Genomic DNA, 20,655 nt, shown 5'->3' with positions numbered 1-20,655 from the left:
TATGAGGGTTAAATGAGATCAAGTATTTAATAACAATACAGTTCTTAAGATATAGCAGTCACTTCACTTACAAGTTAATTCATAGCTACAAACTTCAATTTTTCTCTGCAATAATAAGAAGAACACCTCAGCTCAGTTCAGATCAGTTCAGTTGCTCAGTCGTGTCTGACTCTCTACGACCCCATGGGGTGCAGCACACCAGACCTCCCTGTCCATCACCTACTCCCAGAGTTTACCCGAACTCATATCCATTGAGTTGGTGATGCCATCCAACCATCTCATCCTCTGTCGCCGCCTTCTTCTCCCACTTTCAATCTTTCCCAGCATCAGGGTCTTTTCAAATGAGTCAGTTCTTTTCATCAGGTGGCCAAAGTACTGGAGTTTTAGCTTCAGCATCAGTCCTTCGAATGAATATTCAGGACTGATTTCCTTTAGGATGAACTGGTTGGATCTCCTTGCAGTCCAAGGGACTCTCAAGAGTCTTCTCCAACACCACAGTTCAAAAGCATCAAATCTATAGTTACAGTCATTAATCAAATCTTTCTTTACAGTCCAACTCTCATATCCATACATGATTACTGGAAAAACCATAGCCTTCACTAGACGGACCTTTGTTGGGAAAGTAATGTCTCTGTTTTTTAATATGCTGTCTAGGTTGGTCATAACTTTTCTCCCAAGGAGTAAGCGTCTTTTAATTTCAGAGCTGCAGTCACCATCTGCAGTGATTTTGGAGCCCCCAAAAATAAAGTCTCTCACTATTTCCACTGTTTCTCCATCTATTTGCCATGAAGTGATGGGAATGGATGCCATGATCTTAGTGTTCTGAATGTTGAGCTTTAAGTCAGCTTTTTCACTCTCCTCTTTCACTTTCATCAAGAGTCTCTTTGGTTCCTCTTCACTTTCTGCCATAAGGGTGGTGTCATCTGCATATCTGAGGTTATTGAGATTTCTCCCGGCAGTCTTTTTGATTCTAGCTTGTGCTTCATCCAGTCCAGCATTTCTCATGAAGTACTCTGCATATAAGTTAAATAAGCAGGGTGAAAAAATACAGCCTTGACATACTCCTTTCCCGATTTGGAACAAGTCTGTTGTTCCATGTCCAGTTCTAACTGTTGCTTCCTGACCTGTGTACAGAGTTCTCGGGAGGCAGGTCAGGTGGTCTGGTATTCCTGTCTCTTGAAGAATTTTTCACAGTTTGTTGTGATCCACACAGTCAAACGCTTTGGCATAGTCAATAAAGCAGAAGTAGATGTTTTTCTGGAACTCTCTTGCTTTTTCAATGACCCAACAGATGTTGGCAATTTGATCTCTGGTTCCTCTGCCTTTCCTAAATTCAACTTGAACATCTGGAAGTGCATGGTTCACGTACGGTTGAAGCCTGGCTTGGAGAATTTTTAGCATTACTTTGCTAGCTTAGCAATAATTTGCTAGCCTACTTTACTCACCTTAATTTTGAGGTGAGTGCAATTGTGCAGTAGTTTGAGCATTCTTTGGCATTGCCTTTCTTTGGGATTGGAATGAAAACTGACCTCCAGTCCTGTGGCCACTGTTGAGTTTTCCAAATTTGCTGGCATATGAGTGCAGCACTTTCACAGCATCATCTTTTAGGATTTGAAGTAGCTCAACTGGAATTCCATCACCTCCACTAGCTTTGTTCACAGTGATGCTTCCTAAGGCCCACTTGACTTCACATTCCAGGATGTCTGGCTCTATTTGAGTGATCACACCATTGTGATTATCTGGGTTGTGAAGACCTGTTTTGTGTAGTTCTCCTGTGTATTCTTGCCACCTCTTCTTAATATCTTCTGCTTCTGTTAAGTCCATACCATTTCTGTCCTTTATTGAGCCCATCTTTGCCTGAAATGTTGCCTTGGTATCTCTAATTTTCTTGAGGAGATTGCTAGTCTTATGCCATTTTTGTGAGGATCAAATCAGTTTATGAAGGGAGTTGTTTTTCAGTCTCTTAAGTAATGTCTGACTCTGCAACCTTGGACTGCAGCACATCAGGCTTCCCTGTCTTTCACTATCCCCTGGAGTTACAGTCATTAAAACAGAGACATGCAGACTATACCTCAAGGGAGTGTGGAGAAATGGAAAAACCATGAGCTTTGGCATCAGACACTGGCATCTGAGCTCCACCAACTACTTAAATGCATTATCTTGAATAAATTACTTAACTGCTCTGATCTCAGTTTTTTTCCTTCACTATATGGAAAGTATAATACTGACTTTTTGCAGGATTGCTATGATTGCTCGCTATATAAAATGTTTAACACTATGTCTAGCACAAGGTTCAATAAGTGACAAATACTACTATCATCAACAACAATCTTGGCTTTTACTTCCAGGTCTACTAGCCATACCTAGCTGTAATATAATCTAAATTATAATCTAAAAATTGCATATCCTCTTCTGCCTGAAATATCTGTAAATGGTTTAGGTCAGAACAAGGTTGGTCTGGTAATAGTAAATAAGCTTGGAAGGAAAAAAGTGGCTATAGAATGCATTCCAGTTTACTCCCATTGTAACTAGAGGAACCAAGTAAGCGTTCAGAAATTGCTCAGCACACCCTATCTTAATTAGTGAGAAACACTTCAAAATACAGTTACTCTAACAATGGAACAACAGCCTTGAAAACAAAAGATGTCGTACACGTATTCCAAAATAAGCCAAACACAAAAATATAAAACTTCAAAAGTCTATAGTAATTATTTTCTTACCAACTCACAGAAGTGTACAGAAAACCTAGTTAAAAGTTAAGTCATATTGTCATCTTTAACATCATCAAAGTAAAGTCTTTTAACTCACCTAAATTCCAAGAGCATTATCTTTCTGATGGCAAACCTAAAAATATAAAAGTCAATAGTAAAAATATTTAAATAGAGAATATAACATTTCTGAGTTACTAATACAGATGTATTCTGGAATCTTGTTTTAATACTGCCTCACATATCAGAATAATTACGTCCAATAAAACATTGAAGGAAGCAAATTTTGCTTTTATATATTTTTATTTTGTTCACTTTATTTATTTTTAAAGACTATCTAAGAAGAATTATATCTTATTCATATAACAAACACAATTAGCACCACGACATACAAGGATATAACACACAAACTAATAAGCCGAGTAGATTTAATCAAAACACAAGTTCTCATCAATATTCATAATATTGGATAACCAATATTATTGGATCACCATTGCCAAAAGCTAGTCTGCCTCAATTTCTTAAGCACTAATCTTCTTTCATTTAATAGTAATCAAATGGAAACGTTCTGCTGAAGTCAAGCCTGCCTTCCTATATAAAGGACACAAATGTGTATTACAGACATGTCATGTAGTCTTGATATTAAGTCTAAAATATTAGAAAATTGTAGAGGCAGTATCAGATATTTCTGTATACACTTTAAGAAACAGAAGTGTTTTATATGGATAAATGATCCTGCAGTTACGGGGTATCTGTGCAAAGATAAGTCTAAATGTCCACTAATGTAGCTTTATCATTTTGTATATTAGAAATAAAGTAGCCAGACCAGATCCATGCCACTGGATATAAGCTTCCAGCTTTGCAAATTAAACTTGCTGAGACAGGTAAAGAGCTTAACTAATGTTTTATATATATATAAAAGATATAAAAATGGGTCTAGAGATTAGACATGCCAGAAAATCTTTAAAGGATGAAAAGTTACAAGTAATAAAGACAAATATTACTTATACAAAGTTTGTTAAAAGGTTGACAAGGACTTGACATGAACTTCTGAGCTATCTACTCCAGATTGATTGTTAAACAGAAGATTAAAAAATCAAATAATATCTGTGAACAAAGGAAGCCAGCCACAAAAGAGTACATATTATGTGGTTCCTTTTTTTTTTAAGTTTAAAACCAAGCAAAATTAAACTACAGTATTCATGTTTGCATATTTACATATTTAAATGGTAAAGCAAAGGGGCATACAAGGGTATCTAGGATGCTGACAATGTTGGTGTGTTGTTTTTTTTTTAACCTCGGTGGTGGTAAAATTCATAAGGCTATACATTCCTGTACATTTTACGCAATATCTATTAATTTCATTGTAAAGAGGCTTAAACATTTTTAATGAAAAGAAATCTAAACACTGGCAAAAGTAAACTGCTCTATAAGTTATCCCTTTTTCTTCAGTATAAAAATCACTTAGATGGATTCATAATTGGATTAACAATTAAATCACAGTGTATGGGTTAAGAGAGTCCTAAAGAGCAAATGGACCCTGTCCTATTTAAGAACAAAGTACTGGATAAGAGCCAGAGAACAAGGATTTAATAACTGGAGCAGCCTCTTTATCTACCTATGGTAAAATATCTTGGGCTAGTTACTTAACCTCTCTGTACCTCAGTTTTCTCATCCATAAAAGGAAGGGAACAGTTAACGCGTCAGCTCACACGTGATACCCCTTAAGACAGGATGGCCTGATCATTCAATCTAAAGTAGCAGTCTTTGTCACTGTACCCTGATCCCACTTTAATTTATAGCACTCACAGCCTGCTGATGCTACATCTGCATGTTATCTGTCCACATAAGAATTAGATCATAAGCTTCATAAGTTAACCTGAGACTTCACCTGCCATGTTCACTCATGTACCCTTAGCACTAAAATGGTGGTTGGTGCTCAAAGTAGGCTCATCCGAGTCCTCTGTTCATAACTCTACACCTAGATACCAACTGCTTATTTACATCTATAAGGCTCTTTAGTAGCTAGAATTCAACATTTCTATACCCAATTCCACCACCAGCAACAGCAAAAGTCAGGAATGGCAGCTAATTACCTGACTACCTTGGCCAAAAACTTTGTGGAGTCATCCTTGATTCCTCCCTTCCCACACTCATCACATCCAGCCACCAACCATCTCTTCACTTCCCTCTCTCTCAAATTGGTAACTCCTCTGTATCTCAACTTCCCATGCTAATCCATGCCATTATTATCTTTAACCAGACTACAACAATATTCACCTAGCTAACTACCTGACTCTGGCCCCCTCCAACGGGGGCATTTTTCAAATACCACCATCAGGCTTCACTGGTTTCCTCCTGCTCTTCAAATTTAAAACAAACAAACCTTAACATGGTCTTTGGTCCTGTTAGGACCAAAGGCTCTAGAATCAATCGGGCTCAAGAATCAATCATTAAAACAAAACAACTAGCCTCTTATTTTGACACTGTGTTTACAATATTTAGTAAAATTTACCTCCTAATTTCATGGAATACATGAAAAAAATAAAATCTGCCATTTTATAAGGTCTATGACATTCATAACATGAATGTTTCCCTTTCATACTAAAACGGTTAGTCAATTACCTTTTAAAACACTGATTGGGCATATATGTCTACAGGCGCAAATATGGAAAAACGTCCAAGATGGTTTTAAAAAAATCACAGGGGTAGGGAACTGGAACACATGTATATATAAATAAAGACACTGAGGGTTAAGGGTCAGGGAAGAAGATTTACTGACACTTACCCCCTTCTGTGTGTTGTTCAAAATAATTTTTTATTACATATATAGCTTGTACAAAATATGTATTTCATTATTTGGTATTCAATTATCATGTACATTTACTTTCCTAATTTTTAAATAATCTTTTGAAAAGATATATCAGAAAATGGTAAGAAAATTAGTATTAACTGAACTGAAAATTTAAAATCTCCATGTTTAATCTTCCTCACATCCTTCAAAAACAAAATAAACCCTAAAGAACGTAATCTCTCTAATCTGAGTTAAAAATTACAAGGCAAAGAAATATCTTGACTCTTCAGCAGTTAGATGTAATTTTTCCAGCTACCATCTCCTTGATGACCAAATCAAGAAAGAAAAGTTCCAGGTTTATAATTACATTTAGTTTAGAAACTCAGATGAGATCCAAGTTAGAACCATCTAATTCCTATGTATAAAAATTAAACTCGTTCCTACCTTGATTTGACAATTTCTTTCTCATATATATCTTCAATCACCTGTTGTTAAAAATATAAAAATGTTTAATATCTCAAATAATTTTTTTCAGACTCTGAGAGTTTTCAGTTACTGAGATTACACAAAACAAGTTGCTTCGGAAAGTTATCAAATATTACTGCTAGTGAAAGAATACTTCAGAGATACTTTTTATAATCCCATTATATTCCTCAAAATGTAAAATAACAAGAAAGCAAAGGAGTAGAAAAAATAAATATGTCTACATAAAAATAATCATAGAAATAATTATTAAAATGATGTATTTATTTCATTTCTAGGGAAAACAGGATAATTTTTAAAACATAGTTTTAACAAAGTATAAATGTTACCAGGCTTCATCTCAGAGTTTTAACAATGTTTTCAAAAATCAGAAAGCAAAGTGAAAGCACAAAAAGACAAGAGAAACAAACGCCAATCGTTACATTCCGTTTTCCAGATGCATGACAAAACCTCAGATTTCCATTACTTGGGTTAGCGGGGGTAAGATGGTATGATCCCTAAGAATTCAGGTTCCGGAGTTGGAAGCCTGATTCAAAGCAGTCACCTTCACTGCTGATGGCGACAACCTCTCCAAGTGCATGACTGCTACTGACGCTGCTTCCCAGAATACAAAAAGGATCTAATTATACTAGTAAGTACCCCATGGGTTTGCTAAAAGACAACACACATAAAGAACTCAGCCCAGGTCCTTGCACATGGTGAGCCTTTAATAACAGTTAACAGTAGCAGAAGTAACAGTAGTGCTAGTGACAGAGTAGTTTAAAATAGTTAAAACTATGAAGTGCTTTAACATGGTATAATATAATTTTATGGTAACTATGATATCTTTTAATTGCTCAGAGTACACATGTCAAATAAATGTTTGTGGGTGGTAAAGGCAGGAAGACAATGAGGCAAGCAAATCTTGAATTTATATGAAATTTCTGTTTTCTTCTGCTTTTTATCAAAATCTAACTTATTAAAAAATAATAAAATGAAGGGTATAATCATCTTTAAATACCAAGTTAAAATAAAATTTTTCTAAACAGGCATACATAGCTTTATCTAGAATTATCTCTAGTATTAACTAAAACGATCTAAATGATTAAAATTTAATCTCTAAAAATCTTGATCTAATTAGGTTCAACTCAATCTAGTAGCGTCATCAAGATAATTTTGTTATCAATGAAAAATGACTCTAGGAACTCCCAGACCCAACATATACAAGCATAAACATGTCCAAACAACATAAAGTAAGATAAAGCAACTGGCCAATAATTAAGAGTAACTAATGTATGTCAAGTTTAATATCTTCCTAATGAATAAAATGGGATTGCTGGCAAAACAAATATATTTATAGATAAAACATTTAAGCTCAAATAATAAGAAATTTGGGGTTCAGTTTTACTAAGAGTGCCTAAAGTACCACAATTTGATTTATAATAGCAAAGCTTTATGTCAGTCTTTACTACACGTTAAGTGGCATGCAATATGTCAGCTCTATTTCATGTAAGGACCTCTTTTCAAGAAACTATTTCAGTAAGAATTAATCTTACGTTTAGGCTTTTTCCTTTTCAATTATTCTAAACTGTGTCACATGAATCCTAAGCCCATTCTATACACTAAACAAGTCACCCCTCTTCCACCATTATTGCAGATCTTTATTGCAGTTCAACAACCAGAAAACAATAGATTCTATCCTAGGTGAACTGTCAAAAAAAACTGTAGGAAAACTGCTGTATATTTACAAAGATATTCATTACATGGTCATCTAATAATGAGAAATCAAAAACAATCTAAGAATCTATGAACAGGAAAATCCACACACGCTTTTTAAAAAGCTTAAAGGAAAGAAAACGATTGATAATAGAGGTGATCACTGAGTAATGATCTTTTATTCCCCTATGTGTAGCCTCTGTATTTTTCAAATTTTCTCTTATGAGTAATCATTAGTTTAGAAAACCATTCATTTTAACTTTTAAAGAAAGTGAAAAGCTTTCGATGAATCAGCTCTTGAAGAAGAGACACAAAGAGCATACTTATTTGAAAAGGATGCTGCAAATCAAAAGTACTTACCTTTATATCAAAGGGGGACTTTTTCTTGATATGGGGTGCCCAATATTTACATGCTAACTGCAAAAGTAAACAGTATAAATAGTAAGTCATATATTCATACCACTGTAGAGCTAAAACACCAAGATCATTCAGTAACAAGCACTCCTGACACAGGGACACGTTGGATAAGAGTCATTTACTTACTAAGGGGACTACATGGGCTTGCAGACCAGTTAGCATCTTTGGCCACAATCTACTGAATGTCAGTAATGCCCTGCATGGCACCCTGCTACTGTGATTTTAAAAACAAAACAAAACATACTTTTCTAATTACCCCTAGGGGAAAGTTAATAACCACAGTCAAACATCTTCAGCATAGAGCTAAGGAAACCCAGGTTTAGAAAAATTAAATGAGCTGCCCACAGTAAAATGTTAACAAGTGAGCCAGTACTAAACACCAGATTCAAAGTCCTCAGGAATGCTGATCTGCAAAACAATAAATCTTTAAGTGATTAGCGCACACTCAGGAGGGCTTCCCTGGTGGCTCAGTGGTAAAGAATCGGCCTGCCAATGCAGGAGTCAGTCAGTTTAGCCGCTTAGTCATGTCCAACTCTTTGCTAACACAAGGACTGCAGCACACCAGGCCTCCGTGTCCATCACCAACTCCTGGAGCTTGCTCAAACTCATGTCCATCAAGTCAGTGATACCATCCAATCATCTCATCCTCTGTTGTCCCCTTCTCCTCCTGCCGTCAATCTTTCCCAGCATCAGGGTCTTTTCTATTAAGTCTCCAATGCAGGAGACTAGGTTTCAATCCTTTCGTCAGGAAGATCCCCTAGAGAAGGAAATGGCAACCCACTCCAGTATTCTTGCCTGGAAAATCCCATGGACAGAGGAACCTGGCGGGCTCAGTCCACTGGGTCACAAAAGAGTTGGACATAACAATAACAGTAGTCTATTAAGTGGATAGCATTATGTCTCAAAAGAAACAATGTACATACTTTAAGAATACTTTATTGCTAAAAAAATGCTTATCATTAAAAAAGTGAGGTCACAGAATTCAGATCTCTGATCTTCTTTATAACTAAGATTTAACGTCTACACCTCATTCACTCAATAATCATTAGAAAGCACCTTCTCTGGTCAGGTGCCCCAGGTGCCCAGAAATCATGGAGGAGGGGCAGGGAAATGGTACTGTGCCTACATACTCTCTGTCCCCATCTCTACCATCTTTCCTTTCACAAGTTCGCTCTCCTGGCTTCTTTACATACACACCATAAGGCATCTGCACTTGCTTCTCCCAGACTGTTTCCCTGCTCTTCCCCAACCGGACTCCTTTTTTGGCATTCAGGTCTTAGGTCAAAATCACCTCAGAGAGGACTTCCCGACTGCTTTCATACACTCCACCTGCTCTGTCACAATGCCGTTTCATTTTCCTGATAGCAATAATCACTGTCTGAAACTACCCTGTTCATTTACTGACTCATCTCTAAACTGTAAGCTCCCTGAGTCGAGGAAACTAATAACTTCTACCAAAAATTTCAAGTATATGTGAAAAGAGGGTTCTAATCTAGTCTGGAGCTATGACAAACCTAAACAGCATATTAAAAAGCAGAGACATCACTTTGCTGACAAAGGTCCATATAGTCAAAGCTATGATTTTTCCAGCAGTCATGTATAGAAGTGAGAGTTGAGACTATAAAGAAGGCTGAGAGCCTAAAAACTGTTGCTTTTGAATTGTGGTCCTGGAGAAGACTCTTGAGATCCCTTGGACAGCAAGGAGATCCAACCAGTCAATCCTAAAGGAAATCAATCTTGAATATTCACTGGAAGGACTGATGCTGAAGCTGAAGCTCCAATACTTTGACTACCTGATGGGAAGAGCTGATTCATTGGAAGACTCTAATGAGTCTTCCAAAGACTGAAGGCAGGAGGAGAAGGGGTAACAAGAGGATGAGATGGTTGGATGGCATCAGCGACTCACTGGACATGAATTCAAGCAAAGGGAGGTAGGGAAGGACAGGGAAGCCTAGTGTGCTTCAGTTCATGGGGTTGCAAAGAGTTGGACACAACTTAGCGACTGAACAACCATAACAATCTAGTCTAAGTTGTCCGCAAAAACCTCTCCAAATTAATGTAGACTGATGACAATGAATTAACCATATAAGAAAATGGTGGGGGGGGGGGGGGGGGGGGAGGATTAGGATTCTAAGTAGAGGGAACAATGTTGAAAGGCCAGGAGGTGGAAGATAACACAGCACAATTAAGTGCAGTTCAGTATGGCTAAAACACAATTAGAAAAGGGGAAATAACAGACAAAACTGGATATAAGCACAGGCTAGATTATAAAACACGGGATGATTCCAGTCATTATCCTAAGGGCAATTAGGACTCATTAGAAATTGTAAGAAGATAAGTGAGGTGATCAGATCTGTACTTGGGTAAAATAACTCTGACAGCAATATGAAAAATGAACTTGAGGAGAGCAAGTGGAAAGACACGAACACAGGTTAGGATACCTAGGTCCAGGAAGAAAACCATGGAAACCTGGCTTAGGGCACAGAAAGCAGACAGATTTAAGAGACACTTAGAATGTAGCAAAGTGCAGGCTAGAAAAAGAAGGACTCAAAGTGACTCCTATGCTTCTGCCTTGGCAAATCTGCTGAGACAGGGAATAGAGAAGAAAGAAGTTGGTGAGTAGTAAGTTCTACTTTGAGCTACTTGCACTGTTAGTCAATACCCCAAACAACAAATAAGGATTAGGAATGTTGCTAAGAGCTACCGGGATTGTATTTCCCTGTTCAAAGCCAACCGCGGTTCACAATAAAACACAGTAATGGGTTCTAGAGGAACACTCACACATTAGCATCGGAGACTGCTCTTCCTAGACGCATTTATTTGGAGCAAGTCTCTTGTCTGATTCTCATCACTCCGCTCAAAGATCGAGGTTACTCTAAGGAGAAGAATAAGCCTATCCCTCCTTCAACCCTCATTTCAGCATCACCTCTGCTACGAAATCTTGCCAGTCTCAGGTAGACTGGGGTGTTCCTTCTGCGAATTCATCGCTCCAGAGACAAACTCTAGCATGAAAGCGTTCTTTTCATGTTTCTGTATCCCCTGGAATGTGAACTCCTCAGGGCAGAGCCTCTTTAACCACGGTTTCCCCAAGAGCTAGTACGGTAGCTGGCACACAGCACTTACACTTCAGTAAAAAGACCTGAGTTAATGAATTGATGAACAAATTCTTCCTGGGTGCTCCCTCCCCGAGGAAAATTCCACCCCCTGGCCTCACAGCCTCAGAGTCCTCATCCCTTCACACACGCCAGACTCGCCCTAGCCCACCTGGGTCACGAACTCCGCGTTGATCTGGGACACCGTAGGGGCCACGATTTTCTTGGGCTGAGCAGGGGCCGTCATGGCAGCACTCTCTCCGCTCCAGTGGAAAAGAAAGGACCGCTCCGAGCAGCGGTGAATCCGATGAACCTCCCCTAAGAGGCGAGTGCAGCTGCCTGATTCCGAGATGCAAAAATTCGGCGGGGCTGAAGACCCTCAGGGTTTACAGTCTCACTGGGAACGCGTACCGCAGCTTGTACATTCTTCGGGAAGCGGAACACAACAAGGCCGGAAGTGCATGCGAAGTGGCGGCTCTGAGCTAGAGAAGCAAAAGAGCTTCGGCCTCTCCCGCTTCTGCCCCCTAGTGGGAAACCGACAGAAAAACACCAGCGAGACTGGATTGATGTCTCAGTGGCCTGATAGACGGTGTTGGTGGAGGTTTTGTTGTTAGCGTTGGGGAGGAAGAGGGAGACTTGGGATTTCTTTAAACCCTAAAAAAAAAAAAAAAAAAAGTAGTAGTGAAAAAAAATTAGACCGGGAGGCAAGGCTTGATTTTAACGTTTTAAACCGATTCATGGAAATATAAATTAGTCTATAATGAACTGCACATATTTTGTGTGAAATTTGATCTTTTTTTCATAGGCACACATCTGTGAAGCCATTACCAAAGTCATAATAATAAGCATATCCAGTGTCCCTAAAAGTTTCCTACTCCTTTGCGATCCACTCGTATCCCTCTTCTACCCATCCATTCGCACTGATCTTTTTGTCACTATGCATGCTAAGTCACTTCAGTCATGTCCAACTCTTTGCGACCCCATGGACTGCAGCCCACCAGGCTCCTCTGTCCATGGGATTTCCCAGGCAAGAATACTGGAGTGGGTTGCCATTTCCTTCTCCAGGGGATCTTCCCGACCCAGGGATCAAACCTGTGTCTCAGCATCACCTGCACTGGCAGGTAGATTGTTTACCACTGAGCAACCTCGAAAGCCCCTCTGTCACTAAATAAAAAGGTATATACTATATTATTTCATTTTTGTAAAATCCTATTAAAAGTATATTAACCTACAGATTAATATATAATGTATATTAATGTATGTTAATCTACAGTCTAATCTATTAATCTAAAGTATATTAATCTACAGATTAATATACTTTTAATAAGATTTTACAAATATGAAATAATATAGTATGTACATTTTTCTTTCTTTTTTTTCACTCAACATAATGATTTTTATTATTTATTTATCTTACTGGCTGAGCTGGGTCTTTGTTGCTGTGCTTGGGCTTTCTCTAGTTGTGGTAAGCAGAGGCTATTTTTTTGCAGTGCACAGGCTTCTCTTTGTAGAAGCTTCTCTTGTTTCAGAGCGCAGACTCTAAGCACACGAGCTTCAGTAGTTGTAGTGTCTGGGCTCAGTAGTTGTGACTGGAAAGCCCTAGAGTATGGGATCAGTAGTTGTGGTGCGTAGGTTTAGCTTCTCCAGAGCACGGGGAATCTCCCCGGACCAGGAATTGAACCAGTGGCCCCTGAATTGTCAACTGGATTCTCATCCACCGTACCACCAGGGAAGTCCAACATAATGATCTTGAGGTTCATCCATGTTGATGCATGTATTAATAGTTCATTCCTTTTTATTGCTGAGTACTAGTCTATTTTATGGACATAGCACTGTTTGTTAACCTACACATCTATGGATGAGCATTTCAATTGTTTCCAGTTCTTGACTGTTCCAAATAATGCACTAAGAGCATACTTAATGTTGACATGTGTTTCCCTTTCTCAAGTAAATACATAGGAGTGAAATAGTTGGGTCATATGATAGGTGTATGCTTAAGTTTTTAAGAAACTGCCTATTTTCTTAACTAATTGTACTATTTATATTCACAACAGCAGTGTATGAGAGTTCCAATTCCACTTCTTTCTCATCCACAGTTGGTATAGTCTTTTTAATTTTTGCCATTTTAATAGTTATGTGGCATATCTCATTGTAACTTTAATTTGTATTACCCTAATGACTAATGATGTTGAGTGTCCCTGTGCTTCTTTGCCATTCATGATTGTGGAATCCTCTATTCAAATTGTTTGCCCAATTTTTAATCGAATTGCTAGTTTTATCTTATCATTGAGTTTGAATGCATACTTCTACCGCTAACAAATCCATTTAAAAATTAAACATGTGTCTCTAGTAAACCTTGCCTGGATTACCATAGGCAAGAAACTGGTAACACAGTTGCCTCTAGGGAGGAAGTACTGGGGGAGGGAAGAACAGGAGCAAGGGAAGTCTTATTTTACATTTTTCACCCTTTTGAAACATTTGAATTTTGTAATATCTATAGCCTTGTTTGAAAATAAACAGTTGTGAAGGAAAAACAAAAGTGTCTGTAAATATGAAAATTAAATATGGAGTCCTTTTCTTCTCCTAATTTATATGGTACAAAGTTTGTTTTTAGAACTAAAGATGATTTGCATGATCATAATTTTAAATGCAACAGATTTTGAATACATAAAGTATCTAATTACACTTTAATTACAAATAAAGTCTATAAAACAAAAGGTAAAATAAGATTTTCTGAAAAGCTTTTATGATGAGAGTTGAAAGGTAGATAAGATTTTGACAATCAAAAACATCATGAAGGGACCTCAACACATTAGAAGGCAAACTCATTCCAAGAGTGAATGAAAGGCTCTAAATGAAAATAGAGATTTACAGATAATATAAGAGCTTGTAATGATGACTCCATTCATTTCTTTAAATATTCAGTAAACATTTGAGAATGTACCAACATTAGATACTGTTTTATTTATAAAACATAAAATCATGCCTTCTCTTGGTTTCCAGAAACATGTATTGCTAACAACACTTTAACTCAATGGTTCACAAAGTGTAGTTTCAATAAAGCAATAACATAACTTGTTTAAGTGCAAATTTTCAGGCCCAGCCCCAAATACTGAATCAGAAACCCTGAGGGTGCAGCTCATCAATCTCGCTTTTAACAAGCCCTCTAGAGGTTCCAGTGCACACTAAAGTCTGAAAACGACTAATCAACAAGGACAATTAACATAGTTAAGAACAAAAAGCAGTGGGATCCCTGGAAATGGAGTGCTAGGGTAAACCAAAAGGCCTTCCAGAGGAAGAAGTGTTTAAGCTTAAACTTCAGAGAATGAATAGAAGTTAGTCAATACAGATGTAAAATATTACATGTTCCATGTTGTTTAATAACACCATTGTACCACTTTTCTTTTTCAGTTTAGTTCTCCTTTTTCCTCTAATAGAATTCTGTTTCTCTAACGGAATAGTGCTAATAGAATTCCAGCAGTTAGTCCTGAAATTCTAACCCCTCCTACCTGACAATAAGAGAAACCTCAACAAGAAAGGAATTAGTGTGTCCTTTCACCACTTCTGAAGAGCAGCTCTCTGCATGAAACAGTCCTAGCCAACATCACTTCTAATAAAGGATTCTTAAGAGACAGGCAGACTTCAAACATGGTGCTATCCCCTTAAAAAAGTGTTCAATTATCATCGGTTATCTTACATAGTGTAAATTGAAATCTGATTTCTGCACATTAAACTTTAGTTTCCTTGCATAATGATGGAATAAAAACAAATTAAACCTGGCTCAAATAAATCTCTACTTTGAATAGAGTATGAAAGTTTGTATCTAATTTAAATTCATATTATGTAGGTAAGGTCAGTTCAGTCAGTTCAGTCACTCAGTTATGTCTGACTCTTTGCGACCCCATGGACTGCAGCACGCCAGGCCTCCCTGTCCATCATCAAATCCCAGAGTTTACCCAAACTCATGTCCGTTGAGTTGGTGATGCCATCCAACCATCTTATGCTCTGTTGTCCCCTTCTCCCCCCGCCTTTAACCTTTCCCATCATCAGGGTCTTTGAGGTCAGGTCAAATGAGTCAGCTCTTCACATCAGGTGGCCAAAGTATTGGAGTTTCAGCTTCAGCATCGGTCCTTGCAGTGAACACTCAGGACTGATCTCCTTTAGGATGGACTGGTTGGATCTCCTTGCAGTCCAAGGGACTCTCAAGAGTCTTCTCCAATGCCACAGTTCAAAAGCATCAATACTTTGGCTCTCAGCTTTCTTTACAGTCCAACTCTCACATCCGTACATGACTACTGGAAAAACCATAGCTCTGACTAGATGGACTTTTGTTGGCAAAGTAATGTCTCTGCATTTTAATATGCCTTCTAGGTTGGTCATAGCTTTTCTTCCAAGGAGCAGGTGTCTTTTAATTTCATGGCTGCAGTCACCATCTGCAGTGATTTTGGAGCCCCCAAAAATAACATCTGCCACTGTTTCCTCATCTATTTGCCATGAAGTGATGCGACTGGATACCACGAACTTAGTTTTCTGAATGTTGAGCTTTAAGCCAACTTTTTCACTCTCCTCTTTCACTTTAATTAAGAGGCTCTTTAGTTCTTCACTTTCTGCAATAAGGGTAGTGTCATCTACATATCTGAGGTTGTTGATATTTCTCCTGGAAATCTTGATTCCAGGTTGTGTGTGCTCCACCCAGCCCAGTGTTTCTCATGATGTACTCTGCATATAAGTTAAATAAGCAGGGTGACAATATACAGCCTTGACGTACTCCTTTTCTATTTGGAACCAGTCTGTTGTTCCATGTCCATTTTTAACTGTTGCTTCCTGAATTGCATATAGATTTCTCAAGAGGCAGGTCAGTGGTCTGGTATTCCTATCTCTTTCAGAATTTTCCACAGTTTGTTGAGAGCCACACAATCAAATGCTTTGGCATAGTCACAAAAGCAGAAGTAAATGTTTTTCTGGAACTCTCTTGCTTTTTTGATGTTGGCAATTTGATCTCTGGTTCCTCTGCCTTTTCTAAAACCATCTTGAACATCTGGAAGCTCACAGTTCATGTATTGTTGAAGGCTTGGAGAATTTGGAGCATTACTTTACTAGAGTGTGAGATGAGTGCAATTGTGCGGTAGTTTGAGCATTCTTTGGCATTGCCTTTCTTTGGGATTGGAATGAAAACTGATCTTTTCCAGTCCTTTGGCCACTGCTGAGTTTTCCACATTTGCTGGCATGTTGAGTGCAGCACTTTCACAGCATCATCTTTCAGGATTTGAAATAGCTCAAATGGAATTCCATCACCTCCATTAGCTTTGTTCGTACTGATGCTTCCTAAGGCCCACTTGACTTCACATTCCAGGATGTCTGGCTCTAGGTGAGTGATCACACCATTGTGATTATCTGGGTTGTGAACATCTTTTTTGTACAGTTCTTCGGTGTATTCTTGCCACCTCTTCTTAATATCTTCTGCTTCTGTTAGGTCCATACAATTTCTGTCCTTTATTGAGCCCATCTTTGCATGAAATGTTCCCTAGGTAGCTCTCACTTTCTTGAAGATATCTCTAGTCTTTCCCATTCTATTGTTTTCCTCTATTTCTTTGCACTGATCGCTGAGGAAGGCTTTCTTATCTCTCCTTGCTATTCTTTGGAACTTTGCATTCAAATGGGTTTATTTTTCCTTTCCTCTTTTGCTTCTCTTCTTTTCACAGCTATTTGAAGTCCTCCTCAGACAGCCATTTTGCTCTTTTGCGTTTCTTTTTCTTGGGGATGGTCTTGATCCCTGTCTCCTGTACAATGTTATGAACCTCTGTCCATAGTTCATCAGGCGCTCTGTCTATCAGATCTAGTCCCTTGAATCTATTTCTCACTTCCATTGTATAATCGTAAGGGATTTGATTTAGGTCATAACTGCATGGTCTAGTGATGTTCCCTACTTTCTTCATTTAAGTCTGAATTTGGCAATAAGGAGTTCATGATCTGAGCCACAGTCAGATCCCGGTCTTGTTTTTGCTGACTGTATAGAGCTTCTCCATCTTTGACTGCAAAGAATATAATCAATCTGATTTCAGTGTTGACCATCTGGTGATATCCATGTGTAGAGTCTTCTCTTCTGTTGTTGGAAAAGGGTGTTTGCTATGACCAGTGCATTCTCTTGGCAAAACTCTATCAGCCTTTGCCCTGCTTCATTCCATACTCCAAGGCCAAATTTGCCTGTTACTCCAGGTGTTTCTTGACTTCCTACTTTTGCATTCCAGTCCCCTATAATGAAAAGAACATCTTTTTTGGGTGTTAGTTCTAAAAGGTCTTGTAGGTCTTCATAGAACTGTTCAACTTCAGCTTCTTCAGCATTACTGGTGGGGGCATAGGCTTGGATTACCATGATATTGAATGGTTTGCCTTGGAAATGAACAGAGATCATTCTGTCATTTTTGAGATTGAATCCAAGTACTGCATTTTGGACTCTTGTTGACTATGATGGCTACTCCATTTCTTCTAAGGGATTCTTGCCCACAGTAGTAGATACTATGGTCATCTGAGTCAAATTCACCCATTCCAGTCCATTTTAGTTCGCTGATTCCTAAAATGTCAACGTTCACACTTGTCATCTCCTGTTTGACCACTTTCAGTTTGCCTTGATTCATGAATCAAGGTTGACCTAACATTCCAGGTTCCTATGCAATATTGCTCTTTACCGCATCTGACTTAACTTCCATCACCAGTCACATCCACAACTGGGTGTTGTTTTTGCTTTGGCTCCGTCTCTTCACTCTTTCTGGAGTTATTTCTCCACAGATCGCCAGTATCACATTGGGCACCTTCCGACCTGGAAACTTCATCTTTCAGTGTCCTCTCTTTTTGCCTTTTCATACTGTTCATGGGGTTCTCAAGGCAAGAATACGGAGGTGGCTTGCCATTCCCTTCTCCAGCAGACCACACCCTGTCAGAAGTGTCCACCATGACCAGGCCGTCCTGGGTGGCCCTACACAGTGTGGCTCATAGTTTCACTGAGTTAGAAGGCTGTGGTCCATCTGGTTAGAGTGGTTAGTTTCTGTGATTGTAGTTTCAGTCTGTCTGCCCTCTGATGCCCTCTCTCGGTGCCTACCGTCTTAGTGGGGTTTCTGTGACCTTGGACGTGGGGTATCTCCTCAGCTGCCTGCCGCTCCAGTGCCGCGCAGCCACCGCTCTTATGTAGGTAAGATGGAATCAGGAGTAACAAGAATATGTATTGGAGGAAATGACTTTGTTCCTTCAGTACAAATCTGGAGAGGGAGGCCAGTGAGGAGGATAAATGAACAAGATATCATGTGACATGGAAGGGAGTTAACATATCCTTTTGCAAGTGCTAAGAAGCTGTCAAAGAAACTTATTATGAAGAAGGAAGCAAACAATGAACTATGTTAGAAAGTTCAGTGGAAAAGGCAGATTGGAATGGGCCCAGGAGTGTTTGCCTATCAGTACCTTGTTTCTATTCTATATGATCTTCCCTTTTAAAAAAAAGTCCAAACTGTACAATTTCAAATATAAAAATATTCTGAAATTTGAATTTTTCAAGAATCTTCATCTTTCCCTCCACATACATTTTCTCCTAATAGGCCCCGTGTGTGTGCTCAGTCACAGATGTGACCCCATGCACAGTAGCCTGCCAGGCTCCTCTGTCCATGGAAGCTTCCAGGGAAGGATACTGGAGTGGGTTGTCATTTACTACTCCAGGGGATCTTCCCAACCCAGGGCTCAAATCCATGTCTTTTACATTTCCTGCATTGGCAGGCAGATTCTTTACCACCGTGCCACCAGGGAAGCTCCTCATAGGCCCTATGGCAGTACAAAACAATAATTCCACTAACTCAGTCAAACTATCTCAGTAAATAATCATGCTACAGCCTGCTCCTGTCTAAATGAAAAATTCTTCTACTTTTGTTTAAAGATATTTAAAACTTTATTTTTTTCAGAAAACTGAAGTAATTGATTCAACAATAATAACAGTTGGAGCATGCAGCAAATCATTTAACATCTAATGTTTAATCTTCTTATCATGATGTAGACAGTTTATTTTCATCCCTATAAAGTTCCCACAAGAGGAGTGTAGTGATAATAAATGTATTTAATTAAAGGTACTTCAAATAGCACTACAGTACATCTTTGACAAAATTTTTACAATATTCCAACTTTCAATATGAAACAGCTTAAAAAGGCGTGGGCAAAAAAAAAAATGTATAGTAGTATCATCTGGGCAAACAAAATCTAATAATCACACAAACACAACACTGTTAGGATTCTCTGTTAGGGCTGGGAAAGGAGTATATAAATCATTAAGTTCAAATAAAATTACATAAATAGCTTAGGAAAATCCCCAAATAGATAATTTCAGACATATTAAAGAAAAAACCTTGAACTTTTATTCTTGGAAAAGATGAACTAGTTGTCCTTTGCTTTTACCTAACAGAAATGTTCTTGTGTAAAGTAAATTCTATAAACCAGCATCTTACTTGCACTTGAGGAACATATCTCAAGAATAAAGAAATTACTCTTTAAAACATGACTCTCCTGTATGTTTGTAAATTGTTGGGATTTTATCTGTACTGTTGTTTAACCTCTTGTGAATCAAACCCAGGTTTCTCAAAATTCACTTGTAAAAAGCAGCAGACCAACTTTTTCTCCCCACCCCACAAAGAGAGTTCTTACAGTGGGATGTAAAATTGTTCACTTGTCTATTTTAATAGAGGGCCTGTCACCAAGTATATCTGAATATGTTAGGATAAATACCCACCCATTCTTTTCACCTTAGAAAGATTATGGCTATTTTATCTTATTACTAGGAAATGTCATTCTTAAGGATTTTTAGATTAGCTTCATGGCAAATAGATATGGAAACAGTGACAGACTTTATTTTGGGTGGGGGGGCGGGTGGATTCCAAAATCACTGCAAATGGTGACTGCAGCCCTGAAATTAAAAGATGCTTGCTCCTTGGAAGAAAAACTATGACCAACCTAGATAGTGTATTAAAAAGCAGACATTACTTTGCCAACAAAAGTCCAACTAGTCAGAGCTACAGCTTTTCCAGTAGTCATGTACAGATGTGAGAGTTGGACTATAAAGAAAGCTGAGTGCTGAAGAATTGATGCTTTTGAACCATGGTGTTGGAGAAGACTCTTGAGAGTCCCTTGGACTGCAAGGAGATCAAACCAGTCCATCCTAAAGGAGATCAGTCCTGAATATTCTTTGGAAGGACTGATGCTGAAGCTGAAACCCCAATACTTTGGCCACCTGATGCAAAGAACTGACTCACTGGAAAAGACCCTGATGCTGGGAGACATTGAAGGCAGAAGGGGATAACAGAGGATGAGATGGTTGGATGGCATCACTGACTCAACAGACATGGGTTTGAGCAAGCTCCAGGCGTTGGTGATGGACAGGGAAGCCTGGCATGCTGCAGTCCATGGGGTCTCAAAGAGTTGGACATGACTGAGCGAC

General features: G+C 38.5%; 1 protein-coding gene across 1 annotated transcript in view; it reads right to left on the bottom strand.

Moving 5' to 3' along the window:
* Positions 1-11,655, bottom strand: part of AQR (aquarius intron-binding spliceosomal factor) — a 78,644-nt gene extending 66,989 nt beyond the window's left edge. The window contains exons 1-4 of the mRNA XM_043919380.1: positions 11,362-11,655; positions 8,041-8,097; positions 5,947-5,987; positions 2,809-2,844 (exon numbers count right to left, since the gene is read on the bottom strand). Of these exons, the coding sequence (XP_043775315.1) occupies positions 2,809-2,844; positions 5,947-5,987; positions 8,041-8,097; positions 11,362-11,436 (209 nt within the window). The 5' untranslated portion in view covers positions 11,437-11,655. The remainder of the gene's footprint in view (positions 1-2,808; positions 2,845-5,946; positions 5,988-8,040; positions 8,098-11,361) is intronic.
* Positions 11,656-20,655: the final 9,000 nt, after the last annotated feature.

This window comes from Cervus elaphus, chromosome 12 (assembly GCF_910594005.1).
Source record: "Cervus elaphus chromosome 12, mCerEla1.1, whole genome shotgun sequence".
In the NCBI taxonomy this organism is placed as follows: Eukaryota; Metazoa; Chordata; class Mammalia; order Artiodactyla; family Cervidae; genus Cervus; species Cervus elaphus.
The sequence above is the reverse complement of the archived record's forward strand: the minus strand, read 5'-3'. Positions and strand labels throughout refer to the sequence as shown.